This window comes from Nycticebus coucang, chromosome 3, assembly GCF_027406575.1.
Source record: "Nycticebus coucang isolate mNycCou1 chromosome 3, mNycCou1.pri, whole genome shotgun sequence".
NCBI lineage: Eukaryota > Metazoa > Chordata > Mammalia > Primates > Lorisidae > Nycticebus > Nycticebus coucang.
In genome coordinates, this window is record NC_069782.1 from 21,919,090 (window position 1) to 21,938,934 (window position 19,845).

The following is a 19,845-nucleotide window of genomic DNA, read 5'->3' on the forward strand; positions in this document are numbered from 1 at the left end:
CCCCCTGAGCGTCAGGTGGGGGCGGGGTTACAGGGCTGGAGGTGGAACCCGCGCTGGAGCTTATGGGCCTATGGCGGTTTTTTTGACTCCGCGGTTCCGTAGCCTTGACAGCCAGAAGGAGCTTCCGGGCCCAGGACGGAATGGGGCAGGTTCCATGAACCCTAGTGGTGGCTTCTGCCGGAAAAGGAGGACAGGTAGCCCTATAGATACTATCTACATGTGTAGCAAAATGGGGGGAAGCGGAGCTGGTTGGGACGTTGCAATTAGTAGTTCTGGGGCCCCGCCCCTTCCCTATCTCCATCCGCTTCTGGGGCCACCTGTCCTTTTAGGTTCTGGACTTGGGACCCCAGACTCAGCCTTTTCAGGGCTTAGTCAGGTGAAGTGATTTTGGAGAAACTTCTCAAACTGTAATATGCATACGAATCACCTGGGAATCTTGTTAAAATGCAAATTATGATTCTGGCGTGTGGTTTGACAATCTGCGTTTCTAATAAATTCCCAGATGATGTCAATGTGGCTTGTCCCTGGGCAACTCTTAGAACAATAAGGGGTTAAAGTCTAGGAGGCAAATTCCTTGAACTGGAAGACTATTTTTTTAACCTAATGCACTTGTTTAATGAAGGGCAGAGAGACAGATTATCCACAGAAAATAATCTCCACCGCTTATAGCTTCTCAGCCTCCCCCCTCCAAGACATCCTGTACCACATGACTCCTCATCACCCACGCCCAGCTGCCACCACCCCCTCCTCTGTCTCTGCTTTGTCCACAGTGTCTGGGGCTAAGATTTCTACGGTGGACAGACGAACAGCTTCTGTTGCAAAAGGAATTTGAGGATGACAGATGTTTATTTCTGTCTTTTGTCATAAACATCAGACTGTTATGTAAAATTGGGCATACTACTTCCAGTTATCCATAGTCTAGGGAGAAGAGAGCTTACATTCTCGGGTTCTGTCCTCCTAAATATCTAGAGCACCATTCTAAATGTCTCAACTTATTCCTTTATCACACCTAAAAAGAAAAAAAAAATTTAGATAGTCTTAACCTGTCGCCCTGGGGTTGAATGCCCTGGCATCATCAGAGCCCACGCAAGATTTTGGGGTTGCTGTGAGCTCAAGCTATCCTATTGCCTCAGCCTCCTGAGTAGCTGGGACTACAGGCGCCCACACAACTCCTAGCTGTTTTTATTTTTTTTTTTTTTTGGTAGAGACCCAGGTCTTGCTCTTGCTCAGGCTGGTCTCAAACTCCTGAGCTCAAGCAGTCCACCCAACTTGGCCTCCCAGAGTGCTAGGATTCACTTACATCTAAGATTACACCAGAATGTGAGCTGCCACGCATGGCCAAAAAATTTCTAATTAAAATTATGCTAGAATGTGGGGAACAAACTATTAATTGTGGATTCCTTTTGGGGGGTGATGAAATGATTACAATAATGGTTGCACAACTTTTGTGAGTACTAAAAACACTGAATTGTACATTTAAAATGATGAATTTAATGGTATATTAATTATATCTAAGTAGTTTTTGCTATCCAATTAATTTTTAAAAAAAAATTTATGGCTGGGCTGCACTGGCTTACGCCCATAATCCTAGAATTCTGGGAGGTGGAAGGTAGTAGGATTGCTTGAGGTCAGGAGTTTAAGATTAGCCTGAGCAAGAGTGAGACCCCCGTTTCTCCTGAAAATAGAAGAATTAATCAGGTGCACTGTAGTCCCATCTACTCAGGAGGCTGAGGCAAAAGGATCCCTTGAGTTGAGGTTGCTGTAATCTACGATGAAACCACTGCACTCTAGCTTGGGCAACAAAGGGAGGCGCAGTTTCAAAAAGAAAAATGCATATATATAGTATAATTTATATACACACATTATAAAAATTCAGAAACAATATAAAATGAACATCTCCTTTCTCAACCACCTGTATAATCAGTCCTACATCTCAAAGTTAATAGTTTGAAGTTTATCCTTCCATATCTTTATATTGATTTACATACATTTGTTAGACTGGGAATTCATTTTTTTTTTTTTTTTTTGAGACAGAGTCTCACTATGTTGCCCTGGGTAGAGTGCTATGGCATCACAGCTCGCAGCAACTTCAAACTCTTGGACTTAAAATTCTCTTGCCTCAGCCTCCCAAGTAGGTGGGAGGTGCCCACCACAACGCCTGGCTGTTTTTTGTTGCAGTTGTCATTGTTGGTTAGCTGGCCTGGGCCAGACTCAAAACTGCCAGCCTTGGTGCATGTGGCTGGCGCCGTTAACAACTGTGCTACAGGCACCAAGACAACTGGGAATTCATTTTATCTTAAGTATGATCACAGTATAAAAATTGTTCTGTTCCGCTTGATAGTTTTTTATTTTTCCTCCTTAATGAGATCCTCCTATGTTATAAATATAGCTCTACTTCACTCTTTTTAAGGTCTGCTTGCTTGCCTACAGTAAGGCTACACATGATTTATTTAACTATTCTCCAAGTAATAGACATTTTGATTATTTCCGGGTTTTCATTGTTTATCAGCAAACTTTTTTATAACAAGAACAGATGACAAATTGATTAGTTTTATTCAGTTCCCTGCCTAGCTCTCTTTGATGAAGAGCTTGCCATTGGTCAGAAAGCCAAAAAAAAAAAAAAAGAAAGAAAGGAAAAGCAAATATCCAGGGGCAGCAACTGTGGCTCAAGGAGTATGGCACCAGCCCTATATGCCTAGGGTGGCAGGTTTGAGCCCAGCCCCGGCCAAAAACTGCAATAACAACAACAACAAAAAATGCAAAGACCCAGGTGAAGCTTGGTAATAATCAAGATTCAAATGTATTTGCATATCTTTAATTGTGTCCTGAAATAATATTCTAGAAGGTTAAGTATAACTAGTTGTTAATCTTGTAATAAGGGTGTATAGGTTCACATCATAATGTATTTCACATCAGTTAAAGAAGTTTCTAGGTTTACTCTGTTTTTATTGGCAGACCAATATGGTACCACTTTACAAATATGATATAGTTTATATAAGATGAAACTTAGGAAAGGTACTAACAGCATATATACTATCAAAACTGGAAAACTTACATGTTTGTGTAATCTAAATTTGTTAGAAACATTTCTTTTTTCCAGGATGCTCTGTTCGTTTTCAAGCTACTCAGTTATGGGATGGTATTGTTCACTCCCTTCATACTCATGTGGAAATAAAAAGAAGGAGACATCATTTACGAACTTACAAAGACTGCTTTACTGGTTCTGATGCTGTTGATGTGGTATTAAGTCATCTTATGCAAAACACGTGCTTAAGTAGCAATGATATCTCTCGTCTTAAAGGAGTTCGTCTTTGCCAAGTTCTAATGAATCATAAAGTATTTGAACCGGTAGGAGTAAAGCTGTTCAAAAATGAAAAGGAATTAGAATTTGAAGATTCTAACAATAGTCTCTACAGATTTCTAGACAATGAATCATCTTATATTTTTTGCAAAAGAAAAAAGGATACTGAGAATGGGTTCATAAATGAAACAAAACCAAAGAAATCTTTAAGGTGAGTGTTAACCAAGATACTGTGTTATGCTGTGTTTAGTCCCTGCAAGAACTATCAGCCTTGAGCTAAATTTGAATGTTATACTTTCCATTTTTCTCAGAAGTCAATAAAACAAATAGCTGTGTAAAAATTAAACCACCTCTGCATTTGCTCTAGAGCTGTTGTGGAAGACATTATCACACAAACTTTTCAGGATTTATCCCAGGAATGTTATGTCCTCTGAGAAACTGATATACTTTAAAACATTGAAAAATGACTTAGCCAATGTAATCAAAACCAAAATTCTCTGGAAACTCAGAGCAATAATTTCCTACTCCATCATAGCAGTGATTAACTTTATAATTAATATATTCGCTTTCTCTTTGTTTGGAATTCTAGTTTGCCCACTTTGGGTGATTTTTTTTTTTTTTTTTTTTTGTGGTTTTTGGCTGGGGCTAGGTTTGAACCTGCCACCGCCGGCATATGGGACCGGCGCCCTACTCCTTGAGCCACAGGCACCGCCAGTGATATTTTTTTTTATTCTCTCACCTCAGCCTCTGGCCAGAGTGGGAATAAAAACTACAGGCGCCAGCCACAATGCCCAGCTGTTTTTGCAGTTTGGCCGGGGCCAGGTTCGAACCCGCCACCCTGGGTATATGGGGCCTGCGCCCTACCCATGAGCCATAGTTGCTGCCCAAGGGTGATATTTTATTAAATATTTTATTTGTATCTTTTATTTTAAGCTGTCTGAGATCCTGTTTGGAAAGAGAGACTGTATGAATAAATTTTAATAAATTAAAATGTATATTTAGGGCTGGCACAGTGGCTCACCTGTAATCCTAGGACTCTGGAGGGCCAAGGCTGAGGTAGGCAGATTGCTTGAGCTCAAGAGTTTGACCAACCTGAGCAAGAAAGAGACCCCCATCTCTAGTAAAAGTAGAAAACTGAATCTAGAAAATCTCGAGTCCAAGAGTTTGAGATTGCTGTGAGCTATGAAGCCATAGCACTCTATCCAAGGTGACAGAGTGAGACTGTTTCAAAAAAAAAAAAAAAAATATATATATATATAAGTTAATTAAATGTATATTTGATAGTTGGGTGCTGTGGCCGGCACTTGTAATCCCAGCTGCTTGGGAGGCTTAGGCAAGAGAATTGCTTAAGCCCAAGAGTTCGAGATTGCTGTGAGCTGTGATGCCATGACACTTCACCAAGGGTGACGGCTTGAGACTCTGTCTCAAAATTTAAAAAAAGGCGGCGCCTATGGCTCAAAGGAGTAGGGCACTGACCCCATATACTGGAGGTGGCGGGTTCAAACCCAGCCCTGGCTAAAAACTGCAAAAAAAAAAAAAAAAAAGTATATTTGAAATGTTGGTCCTGTATATAATGAAAAAAATTCACATATTTTTTTAACAGACCAGAAGATGAAATGATTTCAAATCCTCTAGCACAAGAGATTAGTGAGGAAAGAATCAAGGAATTTATTCATATGCAGAGTGGGAATCCAGCTTTACCTCCAAAAACTACATTTAACAAACCTAATCTCCAGCTTTCAAAAGAAGGTAATTTCATTTTTCATTATTTTTTTCCCCAAACTTTATAAGGAAGAACTGATTTTTTAAATAGATGTCTTAAGGGCAGTTTCAAGTTCACAACAAAACTGAGCAGAAAGTAGAATTTCTGTATATCCACCCCTGGCCTCCACCAAGAGTCTTTCCCACCCCTTCAGCATCCTGCACCCTAGTGGCACTCAGTGAACCTACACTGACGTGTCATTATCACCCAAAGCCAGTAGTTTGCACTGGGTCTCACCCCTGGGGTTGCACAGTCTGTGGCTTTCGACAAAAGTAGAAATGTATCCATCATCATAATATCATACAGAATAGTTTCACTGCCCTAAAAATCATCTGTTTTCAGCTACTTGTTCCTCCCTTCTTTCTAACCCCTGGCAACCACTAATATTTTTACCGTTTCTAAGAATTGATGTTTTAGATCTGATAAAAATAGTGTTTTTGCTGTGCTGTCTCTGCTTCTCTTCCCTGTGTTTCCTTCTGCATAGCAATTATATCAGGCAAGACAGGCAAGGCAACACACAACTAACACCACTTATTTTTTTTATTTTTGAGACAGAGTCTTACTTTGTTACCTGGTGTAGAGTGCCTTGACATCATAGCTCACAGCAACCTCAAACTTTGGGGTGCAAGTCATTCTGTTGCCTCAGCCTCCCAAGTAGCTGGGACTCAGGTGCTCACCACAGTGCCTAGCTATTTTTAGAGATGGGGTCTCGCTCTTGCTCAGCCTGGTCTCAAACTCTTGAGCTCAGGCAGTCCACTCGCCTTGGCCTCTCAGAGCACTAGGATTACAGGCATGAGCCACTGTGTCCAGCCTAGAAGTACCACCACTTTATTTTTTATAATGACCATGACCAGACTAACTGGAGGTACTAATAGAGTATATATTATACTACTAGACAAAATATGCAGAGTCACTACCAGTTACTATTTGTAATCCAGGACCATCTTCTTATGAGTGGATCCTTTGTCATTTGTATGAATCCCTCCCAAACATCTCCCTGCCCTTCCCTTTCTTAGAACAAACTAGCTAAGCTAACTGTTACTCCACTTCTCTTTACTTTATCTACTTGTGTTTTTTTCCTTCTAATGCCACTAATGGTGAAAAGAAGAGTCCCATAGTCAGGGCAGTTAGGAGGGATACATACACAAATCATTGATGCTTCCGCCCTTTACTGCATTTGGTTAAAGCATGATTTGCACACTAGAGGATCATAGTTTATCAACAATAGTTAAGATAGGCTTGAGAAGAGATATACAAGGTGTCCGAAGACAGGGAGAGTGAGAAGATGAAATAGAAGGGAATTCTGAGGAAGACTATTTGGAGGAAAAGCAGAAGAAGGGCCCCCGAGTAAGGTTTTATCTATTACTAATGAAAAAAAGAAAGCTCGGCACCAGTAGCTCAGTGGGTAGGGTGCCAGCCACATACACCAAAGCTGCCTGGTTCAAGCCTGGCCCGGGCCTGCTAAAACAACAACAACAACTGCAACCAAAAAATAGCCGGACATTGTGGCGGGTGCCTGTAGTCCCAGCAACTTGGGAGGCTGAGGCAAGAGAATCTCTTAAGCCCAAGAGTTTGAGGTTGCTGTGAGCTATGATGTCATAGCAATCAAGTGTGACATAGTGAGATTCTGTCTCAAAAAAAAAAGAAAGAAAAAGAAAAGAAAAGAAAAAAGGAAAACTTTCCCCATCATTTTCCTTTGAGGTCATGGGGTATCTCTAGAAATTCCTAACTAAAAATGGATGTAATTTATCAGTAAAGGTATTAATAATAATTTCTACTAGCTAGGTACAGTAGCTCACACCTATAATCCTAGTACTCTGGGAGGCCAAGGCAAGTGGATTGCTTGAGCGCAGAAGTTCAAGACCAGCCAGAATAGGAACAAGACTCTGTCTCTATTAAAAATAGAAAAACTGGGCATAGTGGCTCACGCCTGTAGTCCCATCTACTTGAGGCCAGAGGATTGCTTAAGCCCAAGAGTTTGAAGTTGCTGTGAGCTATGAGCTATGATGCCAGGGTACTCTACCCAGGGTGACAGAGTGAGACTCTGTCTCAAGAAATAATAATAATAATTTCCCCTTACAGGGCCTTTGTCTTTGCTAAGCAATTTGTAATGCATTTTGTATTTATTATCTACAATTTCATAGTATGCACATAAAGCTGAGTAAAATTCCAATTTTATAGTTGGGGAAATAGCATCAGAAAGATCACATTTGAAAAAAAAAGCATGGGAGGGAAGCAAAGCTGGTACTCTAATGTACACTTTTTTTTTTTTTTTGTAGAGACAGAGTCTCACTTTATGGCCCTCGGTAGTGTGCTATGGTGTCACAGCTCACAGCAACCTCAAGCTCCTGGGCTTAGGCAATTCTCTTGCCTCAGCCTCCCGAGTAGCTGGGACCACAGGCGCCCGCCACAATGCCCGGCTATTTTTTGGTTGCAGTTTGGCTGGGGCTGGGTTTGAACCCGCCACCCTCGGTATAAGGGGCCAGTGCCTTACCGACTGAGCCACAAGCGCCGCCCTCTAATGTACACTTTTAAACATTTTTATTTTTATCTATGTTTTGCATGTGTAATGTAGAGCTTTCAACTAGCCCTACAAGATTTATTACAAAAAATAAAATTCCCTGCCCTTTCCCGCTCATCCATTTCCTCCTCGCCAGACCTAGTCATTTACAACTCATAGGTCTAAATAGCATGTTTATATTGCTACTTCAAGATGTTTCAGTTTTAGAAACAACTATTCATTTTCTACAAGGGAAGAAGGGTATTTGGGCCTCTTTCCTTCTTCCCATGTATCTTACGAGCACTTCCTCATTCCCCCATCTTTTCAATATAATTTGATTAGAGCAATAAGCTGTATTTACATTATTTTTGGCAATAAAGGCTGTTCAGAGTCATGCTATATAGTAAACCATGATTCTTTTTTTCTTCACCGCATTTTATTCTCCTTAGAGCAAATATATTTTTGTTTTCTGTTTTGTTTACACATTCATGCACATTTCCAACTACAAACTCCCTGACATTTATTATCATCTATTGAGATAGTCAGGTACTTTGGATATTTTATCAGTTTCTTCTTCTTAGGGAAATCTTCTCCAGGAGATTTCTGTTCTGTTTTGATCTGGACTGGTTGTCCTCTCTGCTTGTTCATAGTTGTCATCCTAGGCTCTCCCTCCCCATTTTAGTGGGGTGTGGGGGGAGAATGGGGGTGTTTTGCCCTTGCCTATCTCTTATATGGGATCTCCTGTTTCTTAGCTTCTGTGCCTTCATTTTTTCTTGTTTATTCCTTATTTTGGTGGCACACAGTTTCTAGCAGTTTTCTGAGAAAGGGCATCTGAGAGACAGATTCTCTTTATTTCTGAAAATATCTTTATTTTGGCCTCACATTTGATTGACAGTTGGAATTCTGAGTTGGAAGTAACTTTCCAGATAATTTTTTAAGGCATTTCTACATTATCTTTTAGCTTCCTGTGTTGGCGTTGAAAAGACTAAAGCAATTTTTTTTTTTTTTTTGTAAGACAGAGTCTCCCTCCAGGGCCCTGACTAGCTTTATATCTAACAGCAACCTCAAGTTCTTGGACTCAAGCAATTCTCTTGCCTCAATTTTTCTGTTTTTAGTAGACACAGGGTCTTGCTTTTGCTCAGGCTAGTCTCAAACTCCTGAGCCCAGTAAGCCACCCACCTTGGCCTCCCAGAGTCTAGGATTACAGGTGTGATCCACTGGCCTGGCTTTCTTTTTCTTTTCTTCTAAAAGCACTTTTAGAAAAATTTCCTTTGTCCTGGCATCTTGTTCTTGTGTTATGGTTGCTTGTTTTGGTTACCTCTATGTCTCTGGCACTTAGAACAGTGCCTAGCTCAAAATAATTCTCAATATGCCAGAGAAGGAGCACTTATAGAAAGTTGTTTTTTTTTTTTGCAGTTTCTGGCAAGGGCTGGGTTTGAACCTGCCACCTCTGGCATATGGGGCCAGCGCCCTACTCCTTTGAGCCACAGGTGCCGCCTTATAGAAAGTTAAAAAATAAAAAATGAACAGTGCTTCATAAATGTTTATGGAAATAAATTAATGTTCTATCTTAATGTTCGTGCAAATGAGTCTTCTTCCTACATTCATACTTATTCATAATATATCTCATTGGTGACTTGATAAACTTTTCCTTTACTCTTTTCATATGTAGCTATCCTTGCCTCCTTACTTAGGGTGTAACTGCTTGAGACCCACTATTTGTTGTGTATCTTTTTCTAGCACCTGATTCAGGGCCCTGCGCAAATGTGGGTTTTTAAACAAATGTGGCCTGATTGATTAGAGGCCACTGATGATCTCAAGTGTTTACTAAGAGATGTTAATTTGATTTCTTTTTGGCTAATAACTTGGAGAAAGCAAACTCAGGTGCCTTTAGTAGCCAGGCAGATCAGAGCGCCAGTCAATATTTAATTATCAGACACAAAGGAAAAAAAGCATATAATGCTATTTTTCTAGAAACATATGGCTTTCTCGGGATTATCTACTTTTCCCACATAACACAGAGATAAAAGTCCTAGGAAATCAATTTTTACTGTAGCAAAAACAATGGGACAATACCATGAAAATGGCAGCCAACATTCTGTTTTACTGTTTGGGACGTAGTGGGGAGTGGTGGGATTTGTGGTGAACTGGAAACGAAGTGCCAGTCCCAGGGGGCGGTCCTAATTTATATCAGCTGATTTTGGTCAGGCATTAATTTAGACCCCATATTGTGACATTTTATGATTTTTGTAAAATAGAAACTTGAAACCCATAATTTTATATGAAATCTCCTATTTTTATACAAGTCAATTTTTTTTTCAGAGTACTTTGTGACCAAACAAATCATGGCTATCCACCATAGTTCACAGGTCACTTGTATTGGCAGCTCTGCAAGAGAATTATTATAGCTTGTTACTTTTGTAATTTTGTTTAATTAAAAAGAAAAACAAAAGATGAATTATGATCTGATGGTTAGGGTGATGAAAAAATTAACAACAGGGAATGACCAGAAATCCAAGTTAAGATTAACCTAATACTGTATTTTTATTTCATTTATTTTTTTTTTTTGTAGAGACAGAGTCTTACTTTACCAGCCTCGGAAGAGTGCCATGATGTCACAGGACTCACAGCAACCTCCAGCTCTTGGGCTTCCATGATTCTCCTGCCTCAGCCTCCTGAGCAGCTGGGACTACAGGCGCTCGCCACACGCTTGGCTATGTTTTTTTGTTGGCATTTTGCCGGGGCTGGGTTTGAACCCACCACCCTCGGTATATGGGGCCGGCACCCTACTCACTGAGCCACAGGCGCCACCCTTAATTTCATTTAAAAAACAATAAATCTTTTCTGGCAGTGCTGGCTCAGTGGGTAGGGCGCCAGCCCCATATATCGAGGGTGGCAGCCCTGGCCAAACTGCAACAAAAAAATAGCCGGGCATTGTGGTGGGCTGAGGCAAGAGAATCACCTAAGCCCAAGAGCTGGAGGTTGCTGTGAGCTGTGATGCCATGGCACTCTACCCAGGGCGACAAAGTGAGACTTTGTCTCTAAAAAAAATAAATAAATAAATAAACCTTTTCTAATTGGGAGTAAATAGAAAAGAAAAACAATGAATTACAGTTATCTGTTGCTATGAATAGAAAGATAATTAGTAATATCATATCATATTTTTCTCAGATGTGTAAAATAATTTATAAGCATGACTAGTAGCTTTTTATATTTGGAATTTACCTTCTGTTGGCCTTAAAGCTAGACAACATCTCTTTATAATCAATATAACCAGAAAATAAAATGAATGTGGTTCATAATCTCATGTCTGTTAAAAAAGTCAAATTTTTTTTTTTTTTTTTAAACAGAGTCTCTGTTGCCACTAGCTAGAATACCATTTCATCAGTCTAGGCCACAGCAATCTCAAACTCCTGGGTTCATGCTATCCTCCTGCCTCAGCCTCCCTAGTGGCTGAGAGTACAGGCACCCACTACACCCAGCTAATTTTTCTATTTTTAGTAGAGACAGGGTCTTGCTTTTGCTCAGGATGGTCTTAAACTCCTGAGCTCAAGGGAGCCTCCCACCTCAGCCTCCCAGAGTGCTAGGATTACAGACATGAGCCAAAGCCCCTGGCCCGAAAGGTCAACCTTGAAAAGAAAATCAATAACATAGCAAATGTAAATTATTCTAATAAAATCCATTTTATTACTGTTAAAATAGTTTTTCTTTTATATTTAGAAATGGAAAAATTTTATAATATTGGTTAAATGTGTGTATTTTATTTGTCAGTCTTGACAGTTACAGTGTTTTTCTTTCTAAGCTATAGAAGATGTTTGGAAACAACAAACATTGTTACGTATCTTTCAATTGATTGACCTTCCATTCTTGGAAAATATTTTGGAACCTCAAGTTAAAACACAAAATCTTCAATTAACTAAAGAGGAAAATCTTGTTATCCCTAACACTTGCCTAGACAGAGAGGTTATTCCAAGCTTATGGCTATCTGAGTAAGTGACCACTTTTATTGTCAAATAATTTGTAATTGAAAGGTTTTTTACATATTTGTCCTTGGTATTTTAAAGTGTGAGAACATATTCATATTGTAAACTGGCATATCTATGGAAAAATTAATCACTGTAACTTTTTATTTAAAAAGCCATTGGTTATGATCTATGAGATTATTAGAAATCGAGTGGTTTTATTCATTTGAATTCTTTTATATGTCAATCATCTTCTCCCTGAAACCATCCAAAGTTCTATCATTTTCTTTGCATGACCCAAAAATAATTTAATCATCACAATTCTAAAAGTTTATTTATTCTTTCCCAATAAGAATCCACCAAAAAAAATTACAGTCCAATGAGATAAGCCGTATCATTAAATCAGCCTCATTTGTGAATTAAGTCAGAGAACCCTACAACTTGAATGAGGCTCCTTTCCCATTTGCTCTCAACTTCAAGATAGTTGTCACTCCTGAATAAACCAGCTGTTACGAAATGGAGGTCTAAGACCTACAGTGCCGTTGGGATCCCAGGAGAGAGAACTGATGTAACGCTGTCTCCCCCGTGGGACAAAGAGAAAAGAACATCGACTCCCAGGCTAAGGACCAGAAGCTTTAGGTCCTGGGAAGAGGTTGGCAATCACAGACCTGTGGACCCCCTTAGTCAACTGTGGTCCTGTTTGCACATGGCAAAGTTTTCTTATTCACAGTAGGCAAAAAAAAAAAAAAAGCCTAAAGGGCTGACTCTTTACTGCCCTTGACTCAAAGATAGGACAGGGACACCAAAAAAGAAACAGGGTGTCTTCAAATATTTCTGCAGGAAACTGGCAGGGGCCAGTTTGCCTTTCTAAGCTTCTAGGCAGAATGGGCAGGTTATCTGCAAGAGAAGAGCAGTCAAACTGCCGTTAGTGTTTTCGTCCACAGTTCTGCGATCTAGAAGACAGTGAACTGCATGTGCTAGGCAAGATACACCATTCATGGGGGAGGCGGAAGGGAAGGAAGGAAAGAAGGCAGGTAGGCAAGATATTTGATATTTGAAGATCACCAAAACTTCATACTCGGGAGCCCCATCCAAGGAAAATACTTGAGGAAAGACTTTAATCTGACTACAAAGAAATAACTGAACCTCAAGATGAGGAAAGATGAAGGGAAGAAACATTGGTAGGCAATACACCTGGTTATTGCTCTCCCACTGACCTCTCCCTGCCCTCCCACCCTGTGTGCATCACACACACAAACGCTAGGTAAAAGTGATAAGACTGTAGGGAATGTGTAAAATACAAGTGAAGCCAAAAAGAAAGGACACATTAAGGGAAATTATAATGAACACTAACCTATCTCAGTAGCATCGGGGGTGGGGGGATGGAGGGCAGCAGATGTGAGAAAAAAGGAAATTAAAGGCCTTCCAAAGAAGTCACTGGAGGGAGGGGAGTGACAAGACCTTAAATGTCTTATCTTATTGGGGGTGGAAAGATAAGAAGAGAAACAATATGTGGTGGTTATGTAAACAGGGCATCTACCCGTTTCCCCGAAAATAAGACATCCTCCGAAAATAAGACCTACTTACAGGAAAGATAAGACGTCCCCTGAAAATAAGACCTAGCGCATCTTTGGGAGCACACCTTAAAATAAGACACTGTCTTATTTTGGGGGAAATGGGGTATCTATCTTGGGGAAATATATAGTATTTGATGCCTTACTTTCAAATAATAACAGAACCATTGGTATCTTATTATTGGAGAAGTTAGAGGAAGGGGAATCCCTAATGGAATGAAACTCCCCTGAATGAAATCTAACAAAATTAGAAATATATAATTAGGTGGCTAAAAAATATGTCAGTCCTTTGAAAATCAAGGTACACAAAGGTGCGGTGCTATTTGGCAAGGAGAAGAACCTTTCCTCTCATTCACTCCTTCCTGCATCCAGCAAAATGTATCAAAATGACTTGTTCAAAATGACTTCTTTAGATTTCACCAAAGGTAAATGAGATTTAATTACATTGTATCAAATAGTGCGTTAGTTAAAGGTAAATGTCACCGTTGTTTTGTTTTGCATTTTCCCTCCAGGATTGATGATTGGCTTAATGCAGCCATCGAGTGCTTAGAGTATTTCCCTGACCAATTAATAGTTACGGTTAGTCAGCAGTTGATGCAAAACAGAAATGAAGAGACAAGATCTGACATTCAGAAGAAGATACTCTTTAATGTCATAGTAAAGTACTATAATCAAGAGAGAAATTGCCTGCTAACTGATGAGTATTCTGATATTCACTCAGCAGTTATTGAACTTTTAGGTAAGAGAATATACTTTTTTTGTATAATGAAACATTTTAAAATACACAAGTTAAAGTAGAAAATTTTATGTATCAGGAGTATTAATTTTGTTGTTGTTGTTGTTAAGATGAGGTCTTGCTCTGTCATCCAGGCTGGGTGCAGTGGCACAGTTAATAGCTCACCGCAGCCTTGAACTCTTTGGCTCAAGCTATTTTCCTGCCTCGGCCTGAGAGGAGCTGGAACTACAGACTATGCCACCACACCCAGCTAACTTTTTTCATTATTCCAGAGACAGCATCTCGTTATGTTGCCTAGGCTATGAGTATTTTAATATCTTTCTTAAGTAATGTCAAAGTACCTTTCTTAAATAATGCCATAGTCTTTTTTTCACTTGACGACTAATGTTCGTCAGGAAAATTATACTATCAAATGTAACGTAGTACAGGACATAAATCAAAGGTACAAAGATGAAAGAACAGAGGTACCTGGAAAGACTGAAGTATTAACTTAGTAACAAAAAAAATTGAGTTATATGCAGTGGCTCACACCTTTAATCCTAGCATTCTGGGAGCCCAAGGCAGGAGGATCACTTGAAGTCAGGAGTTCGAGACTAGCCTGAGCAAAGCAAGACCCCCATCTCTAGTAAAAACAAAAACATTAGCTGGGTGTGGTGGCAGGCACCTACAGTACCAGCTACTTAGAAGGCTGAAGCAGGAGGATCATGTGAGCCCAGGATTTTGTAGCTGCAGTGAGCTATGATTGCGCCACTGCACCCCAACCTAGGGAACAAAGCAAGACGCCATCTCTTTAAAGAAAAATACTATTTGATGATGCTGGATACAATTACACAGCATATAGATAATGTGTTTGCAACATTTTATAATAAAATACTGTAAGTGTAAATGAACTTGCAAATCAAATATAGTATATGTAGCATTTTAATTGACTACTAAGTAAATACTGTGCTCTCCATTTTCTACCTCATGTTTTTATCTGTATAACAGAAAATGAGAAAACAACAGAAGCACTTGAAGCTATACAGCTATACTTAAGATTGCTATTGCCCAATGTTAGAGAAGAATTACGACGGCTACTTACTTTTATGGCTGTTGCATCAGAGCCTGATGCCTACAAGTTGCAAAAACAGGTGAAAAAGTTTGCAGTAACAGTTTTATTTTAATACAATTATATGTTATTTTTTCTTTTAAAAGCCATTTAAGCTAATGTTAATCTTTCTGTGTACAGTATGATAACAAAGCAGTGGTCCTGAAAACTCTTGCCAAAGCAGTTTTGCAAACAAAATTGTTATTAAAAGTACAAGCAGAACAACTGGCCTGGTTTCTACTGGAGCATCACTCTGAACTCTTCAAGGTACCTCTGGCAGTTCGCCTGGGCACATTTACCACAAGCTATTTGGGTCAAGCAAAAGACAAATAATTTACTTAATAAATTATTTACTAAGAACCTAGAATGTGCAGAGTTTAAAGGAATGCTATCTTCCCCACACCCACTTAAGAGGAGGAAGTAGACTTAACAGTTTGGGGATTTGCAAATATTAATAGATTGATTCATTTATTCAACTGTGGTATTACTGTGTGTCAGACACTGTTGTGAGTCTTGGAATACATCAGTGAACAAAACACAAAGGTCCAGACCCTTAACAAGCTTATGTCCAGGTGGAAGAAGACAGTTAAAAGATACACACAATAAATGATCAAGTCATGCGGTTTGATAGAAGGTAAAGAATGTAATAGAAAAAATGAGAAGAGCAGTTGAAGAGATTCCTGGATGCTAGGGAGGGGTTGGGCAGGAGCTTACAGTGTTAACTAGGGTGGCCAAGGTTGGCCTCATTGGGAAAGTGAGATCTGGGCAAAACTGGAAGGGGAGAAAGTCAGTCTAGGGGCTGTGAGGTCAGGGGTAGTAGTTTTGAGCAGAGGGAACATGGTTTCCAAAAGAGGGGCAGATGGAAGAGGGAGGTGTATGCCTGAGCACCGAGCAACAGCAGAGAAGTGGTGCATGGGGGGAGGGTGGTATGACATGAGATCAGAGGCTGGCGTGGCACCCAAGTCGCTGTAAGGCTCCCTAGGCCACTGGAGGTTGCTTCTCCTTGGAATACTGCTAAAATGGCTCCCAGATTCCAACGAGAAACTTGGGACATTACTCTTCCTTACCACACTGCCCCTCTTCACTTTCTTCTTTCTCACCCTGCCTCCACCCCCGGGCAAATGAGTTTGCCTCTGTCCTACATAGGGTACAGAAGTTAGAATGGATTTTTTTTCTCGTTTTTTTATCTCTCTAATGTCAGAACTAACAGTGTCATAAAGAAACATACTGGCTTGGCTCCTGTAGCACAGTGGTTACAGCACCAGCCACATACACTGAGGCTGGCAGGATCAAATCTGGCCCAGGCCAGGTAAACAACAATGACAACTCCAACAAGAAAATAGCTGGGGCTCGGAGCCTGTAGCACAGTGGTTACAGCACCAGCCACATACACTAGAGCTGGCGGGTTCAAACCCAGCCTAGGAACAACTAAACAGTGACAACCACAACAAAAAATAGGTGGGTGTTGTGGCGGGCGCCTGTAGTCCCAGCTACTTGGGAGGCTGAGGCAAGAGAATTGCTTAAGCCCAAGAGTTTAAGGTTGCTGTGAGCTGTGACACCATAGCACTCTACCCAGGGTGACAGCTTGAGATTCTGTCTCAAAAAAAAAAAAAAAAAAGGGCTTGTCTGGTTTTGTAATTCAGAGGCTTCCTACCACTCACTGATTTCCCCACATCTTCAGGCCTCTTTCCCTATTCATTGGTCAAAAATATTGATATTTTTTTCCTGTATTGAAATCCAGGCTAGAAAATATTCACATTAAATATTTGAAAATATCTGTTTTTATGTAGACACCAGTTACTTTATTGGACCTGGTTAGTAAGAAACTTAAGAAGCTTCTCCATGGAGAAGATCCAGATGCCGTATCAGGTATGGATTCCAACTCGTTCCTTTTCTATCATTAAATGACTGCTGTGGCCAAGGGGCTTGGAAAGCACTAAAGATGGTTACAGTGAGGTTCTGTCTCAGTGTCTCCAGGGCAGGTTCTCCACTAGTTCTTTCTGGAAGACCTTAGTTTGATTACTTTGTACTGAAGGTGGAAACGTGGCCTCTCCCTGCTGCTCCTGACCCTCACCTCTCCTGCCCTCCTGCTCACCCTCTTGTCTCTTTCTCTGACTCTCTCAGATTCTTTTTCTGGTTTGTTGGTTTATTTGTTTGAGACAAAGTCTCACTATGTCGCCCCTGGTAGAGTGCTGTGGCATGACAGCTCACAGCAGCCTCCAACTCTTGGGCTCAAGTGATTCTTTTTCCTCAGCCTCCCGAGCAGCTGGGACTACAGGCACCTGCCACAACACCCGGCTATTTTTTTGTTGTAGTTGTTGTCATTGCTGTTTAGCAGGCCCTGGCTGAGTTCTATGTGGCTGGCACCCTAACTACTAAGCTACGGATGCCGAGCCTCTTTTTCTAGTTTCTCATTCTCTCTGCTTTGTCCCCTTCTTTCCTTGGAGAAGGATCAAATTTTATAAAGAGCCTGACTCCCTAGTTGAATACGTGCAGAACTCAGGATGAGAAAGAACAAATGCTAGAAGGGAAACTGATGGACAAAAAAAAGTGGCCCATCCAGGTGTTATGTTCAGAGATTAATGAAGTTGGCAGAGCTGAGGGCAGTGGAGCATAATGGTAAAGACCCCCAAGCCCTGGGAGTAGACAACCTCGGCTTCAGATCCTATCTCAGCCACTTGTCAGCCATGTGGTCCAAGCTTGCATCTTTATTGTAATGCATGGCTGATAGTAAGAGCTATACATCTACATCTTACAATACTGAAGACTTAATGAGAAAAAGCACCAAAAGCTTGACACATGGTGAGCACGCATTATAAGCTATTATTATTTCAAGGATATAAATTCTAAATAAAGAGTTGGTCATAGGAGTTTAAACTTTCAGAGGCAGTATAATTCAAGGGTGTTACCCTCAGTGTGTTTAGGTGAAGGCCTAAAGCTTAGTGAAGGCCAAGATAGGCAGAACCAGATGTTCAGGACCTTCAGGATTTCAAAAGTTAACTCTCACTGAGAATCACTTCGGTGTAGTGTGAAGGGTAGGGGTCTTCATTTGTAGATCAGCACAGGGAGAAGTTCTGTGGGCTGCACATGGTGAAACAGCTCTCAGAGCAGTGAAGAGGGAAAGCTATAGAATTCCAAAGTCTTTGTTCACATTTTCAACATGCCTTAATTTATTAGCCAAGTTACTAACATTCTTCATGTATTTCTCTTAAAACTGGGATAGTAGGGCGGCACCTGTGGCTCAGTCGGTAAGGCGCCGGCCCCATGTACCGAGGGTGACGGGTTCAAACCCGGCCCCGGCTGAACTGCAACCAAAAAATAGCCGGGCGCTGTGGCGGGCGCCTGTAGTCCCAGCTACTCGGGAGGCTGAGGCAAGAGAATCGCTTAAGCCCAGGAGTTGGAGGTTGCTGTGAGCTATGTGAGGCCACGGCACTCTACAGAGGGCCATAAAGTGAGACTCTGTCTCTACAAAAAAAAAAAAACTGAGATAGTAGTTTCTTATGTCTCCTATTTGACAGGTTTATTTCGGGGATCAAATAATGTATGTAAAATAAGATCATATATGTTTTGCTAAGGTACACGGCACTTTTTAAAGAAACAGTATTACTACTCTGGAACAAAGAAAATATGAGCCCAGATAAAATTATCTAACAAGTTAAAAAAAAAAATAAGTCTAGCATAAGGCTAATTTGGCTAAGTATATTTTAGTTGCTTTTTTAACTTGCTTTTCCAATTGTGCTCTTTTTTTTTTTTTTTTTGAAGATTTCACATTTTGTCAACCCTTGACACACAAGGAGTTTGAGAAACAAAAGGGAAGGACAACTGACTATCTTCACCAGCTGGCTCTTGAGATTAATAGTAACCCCAGCATCTCTTTGAAACAAAAGAAGAAATTAATTAAGGAATTTCAAAAACACCATCCAGAAGCTTTGGATTAACATTTCTGGCACAAGAAAGAAACTACAATCAATTTGTAAATATAAACATTTCTCTTCTGCTGTTCTTAAACTGCCATATTTCAAAGAAAAGATAGGCTCAACGCATTTTAAGTGTTTTATTTGTATTTGCGTTGATTTTATTTTAATCATGTTTAAAATGTTAACAAAGTTTTTAACTTTAGAAAACAATGCAAGTTAATTTTCATGTATGCTGATTCACTTAATCATTATGCTGCTAAAATCACTTCCTAATTGTGCTGCTATTATTAGGGATCCACTATAATTCATTTCCTTAGAATTATTTCCCCACAGTAAAGAGACTTATCATCCATGAGCTCTCTAAGGAAAGTATGCACTTCTCTTAGTATATTATTATTTTTAACCTTCTCCCTGACGCTGCTGTAACCTAAATGGCAGTGAATCATTGAAAGAGGGAAAGATGCATAAAATGGAAGATTGTATTTTTTTTAAGACTTTTCAAGGAAAGTGGAAGATTTTAAAAGCCATAAATTTAAAATTCATAGATACCTAAAGCCGTGATTTCGCCTTCTCAAACTCTCCTTCAGTCCACTAAGTATTTTATGGTTGTCTTCTTTGCTTTTATTCGTTCTTTCTTCCCTTTCTTCCTCTCTGTTTCTCTCACTATGTAGCTCTCCCTTGCCCTTTTTCAGTTTTTCCTTGCTTGCACAGTTGTGCACAAGTGCCCCTCTCTGTGTTTTTAAATTGGTTAGTTCAGTCTGTCATGATTCTCTTCATATGGCAGAGGTTACATATTCAATACCAGTTGAAAGTTATACAGAAAAAAAATTCCATAGTCTTAATTATGTCACTGATCACAGGGAAAGAAAAATGTAAATCATTAGTTCTTGAAAAAAAATACAGTGAACAGATGTCATCTGTTTTATCTTTTTGTACAAAAACTGTGTCAGTTGTCTTAGATTTGAATACTTAGAGTTCTCAACTAAGAAGCCAGATGCAATAGTGC

At 40.0% G+C, this 19,845-nt stretch overlaps 1 protein-coding gene across 1 annotated transcript; it reads left to right on the plus strand.

Annotated features, from left to right (window-relative positions):
* The first annotated feature begins 46 nt into the window (after window positions 1-46).
* DEPDC4 (DEP domain containing 4) lies at window positions 47-19,820 on the plus strand. The gene is made up of 9 exons (XM_053584257.1): window positions 47-194; window positions 3,101-3,512; window positions 4,905-5,050; window positions 11,366-11,552; window positions 13,612-13,838; window positions 14,823-14,965; window positions 15,064-15,189; window positions 16,713-16,791; window positions 18,685-19,820. The coding sequence occupies exons 1-9, from the start codon at window positions 71-73 to the stop codon at window positions 18,858-18,860; spliced, it is 1,620 nt and encodes a 539-aa protein (XP_053440232.1). The 5' UTR covers window positions 47-70; the 3' UTR covers window positions 18,861-19,820.
* Window positions 19,821-19,845: the final 25 nt, after the last annotated feature.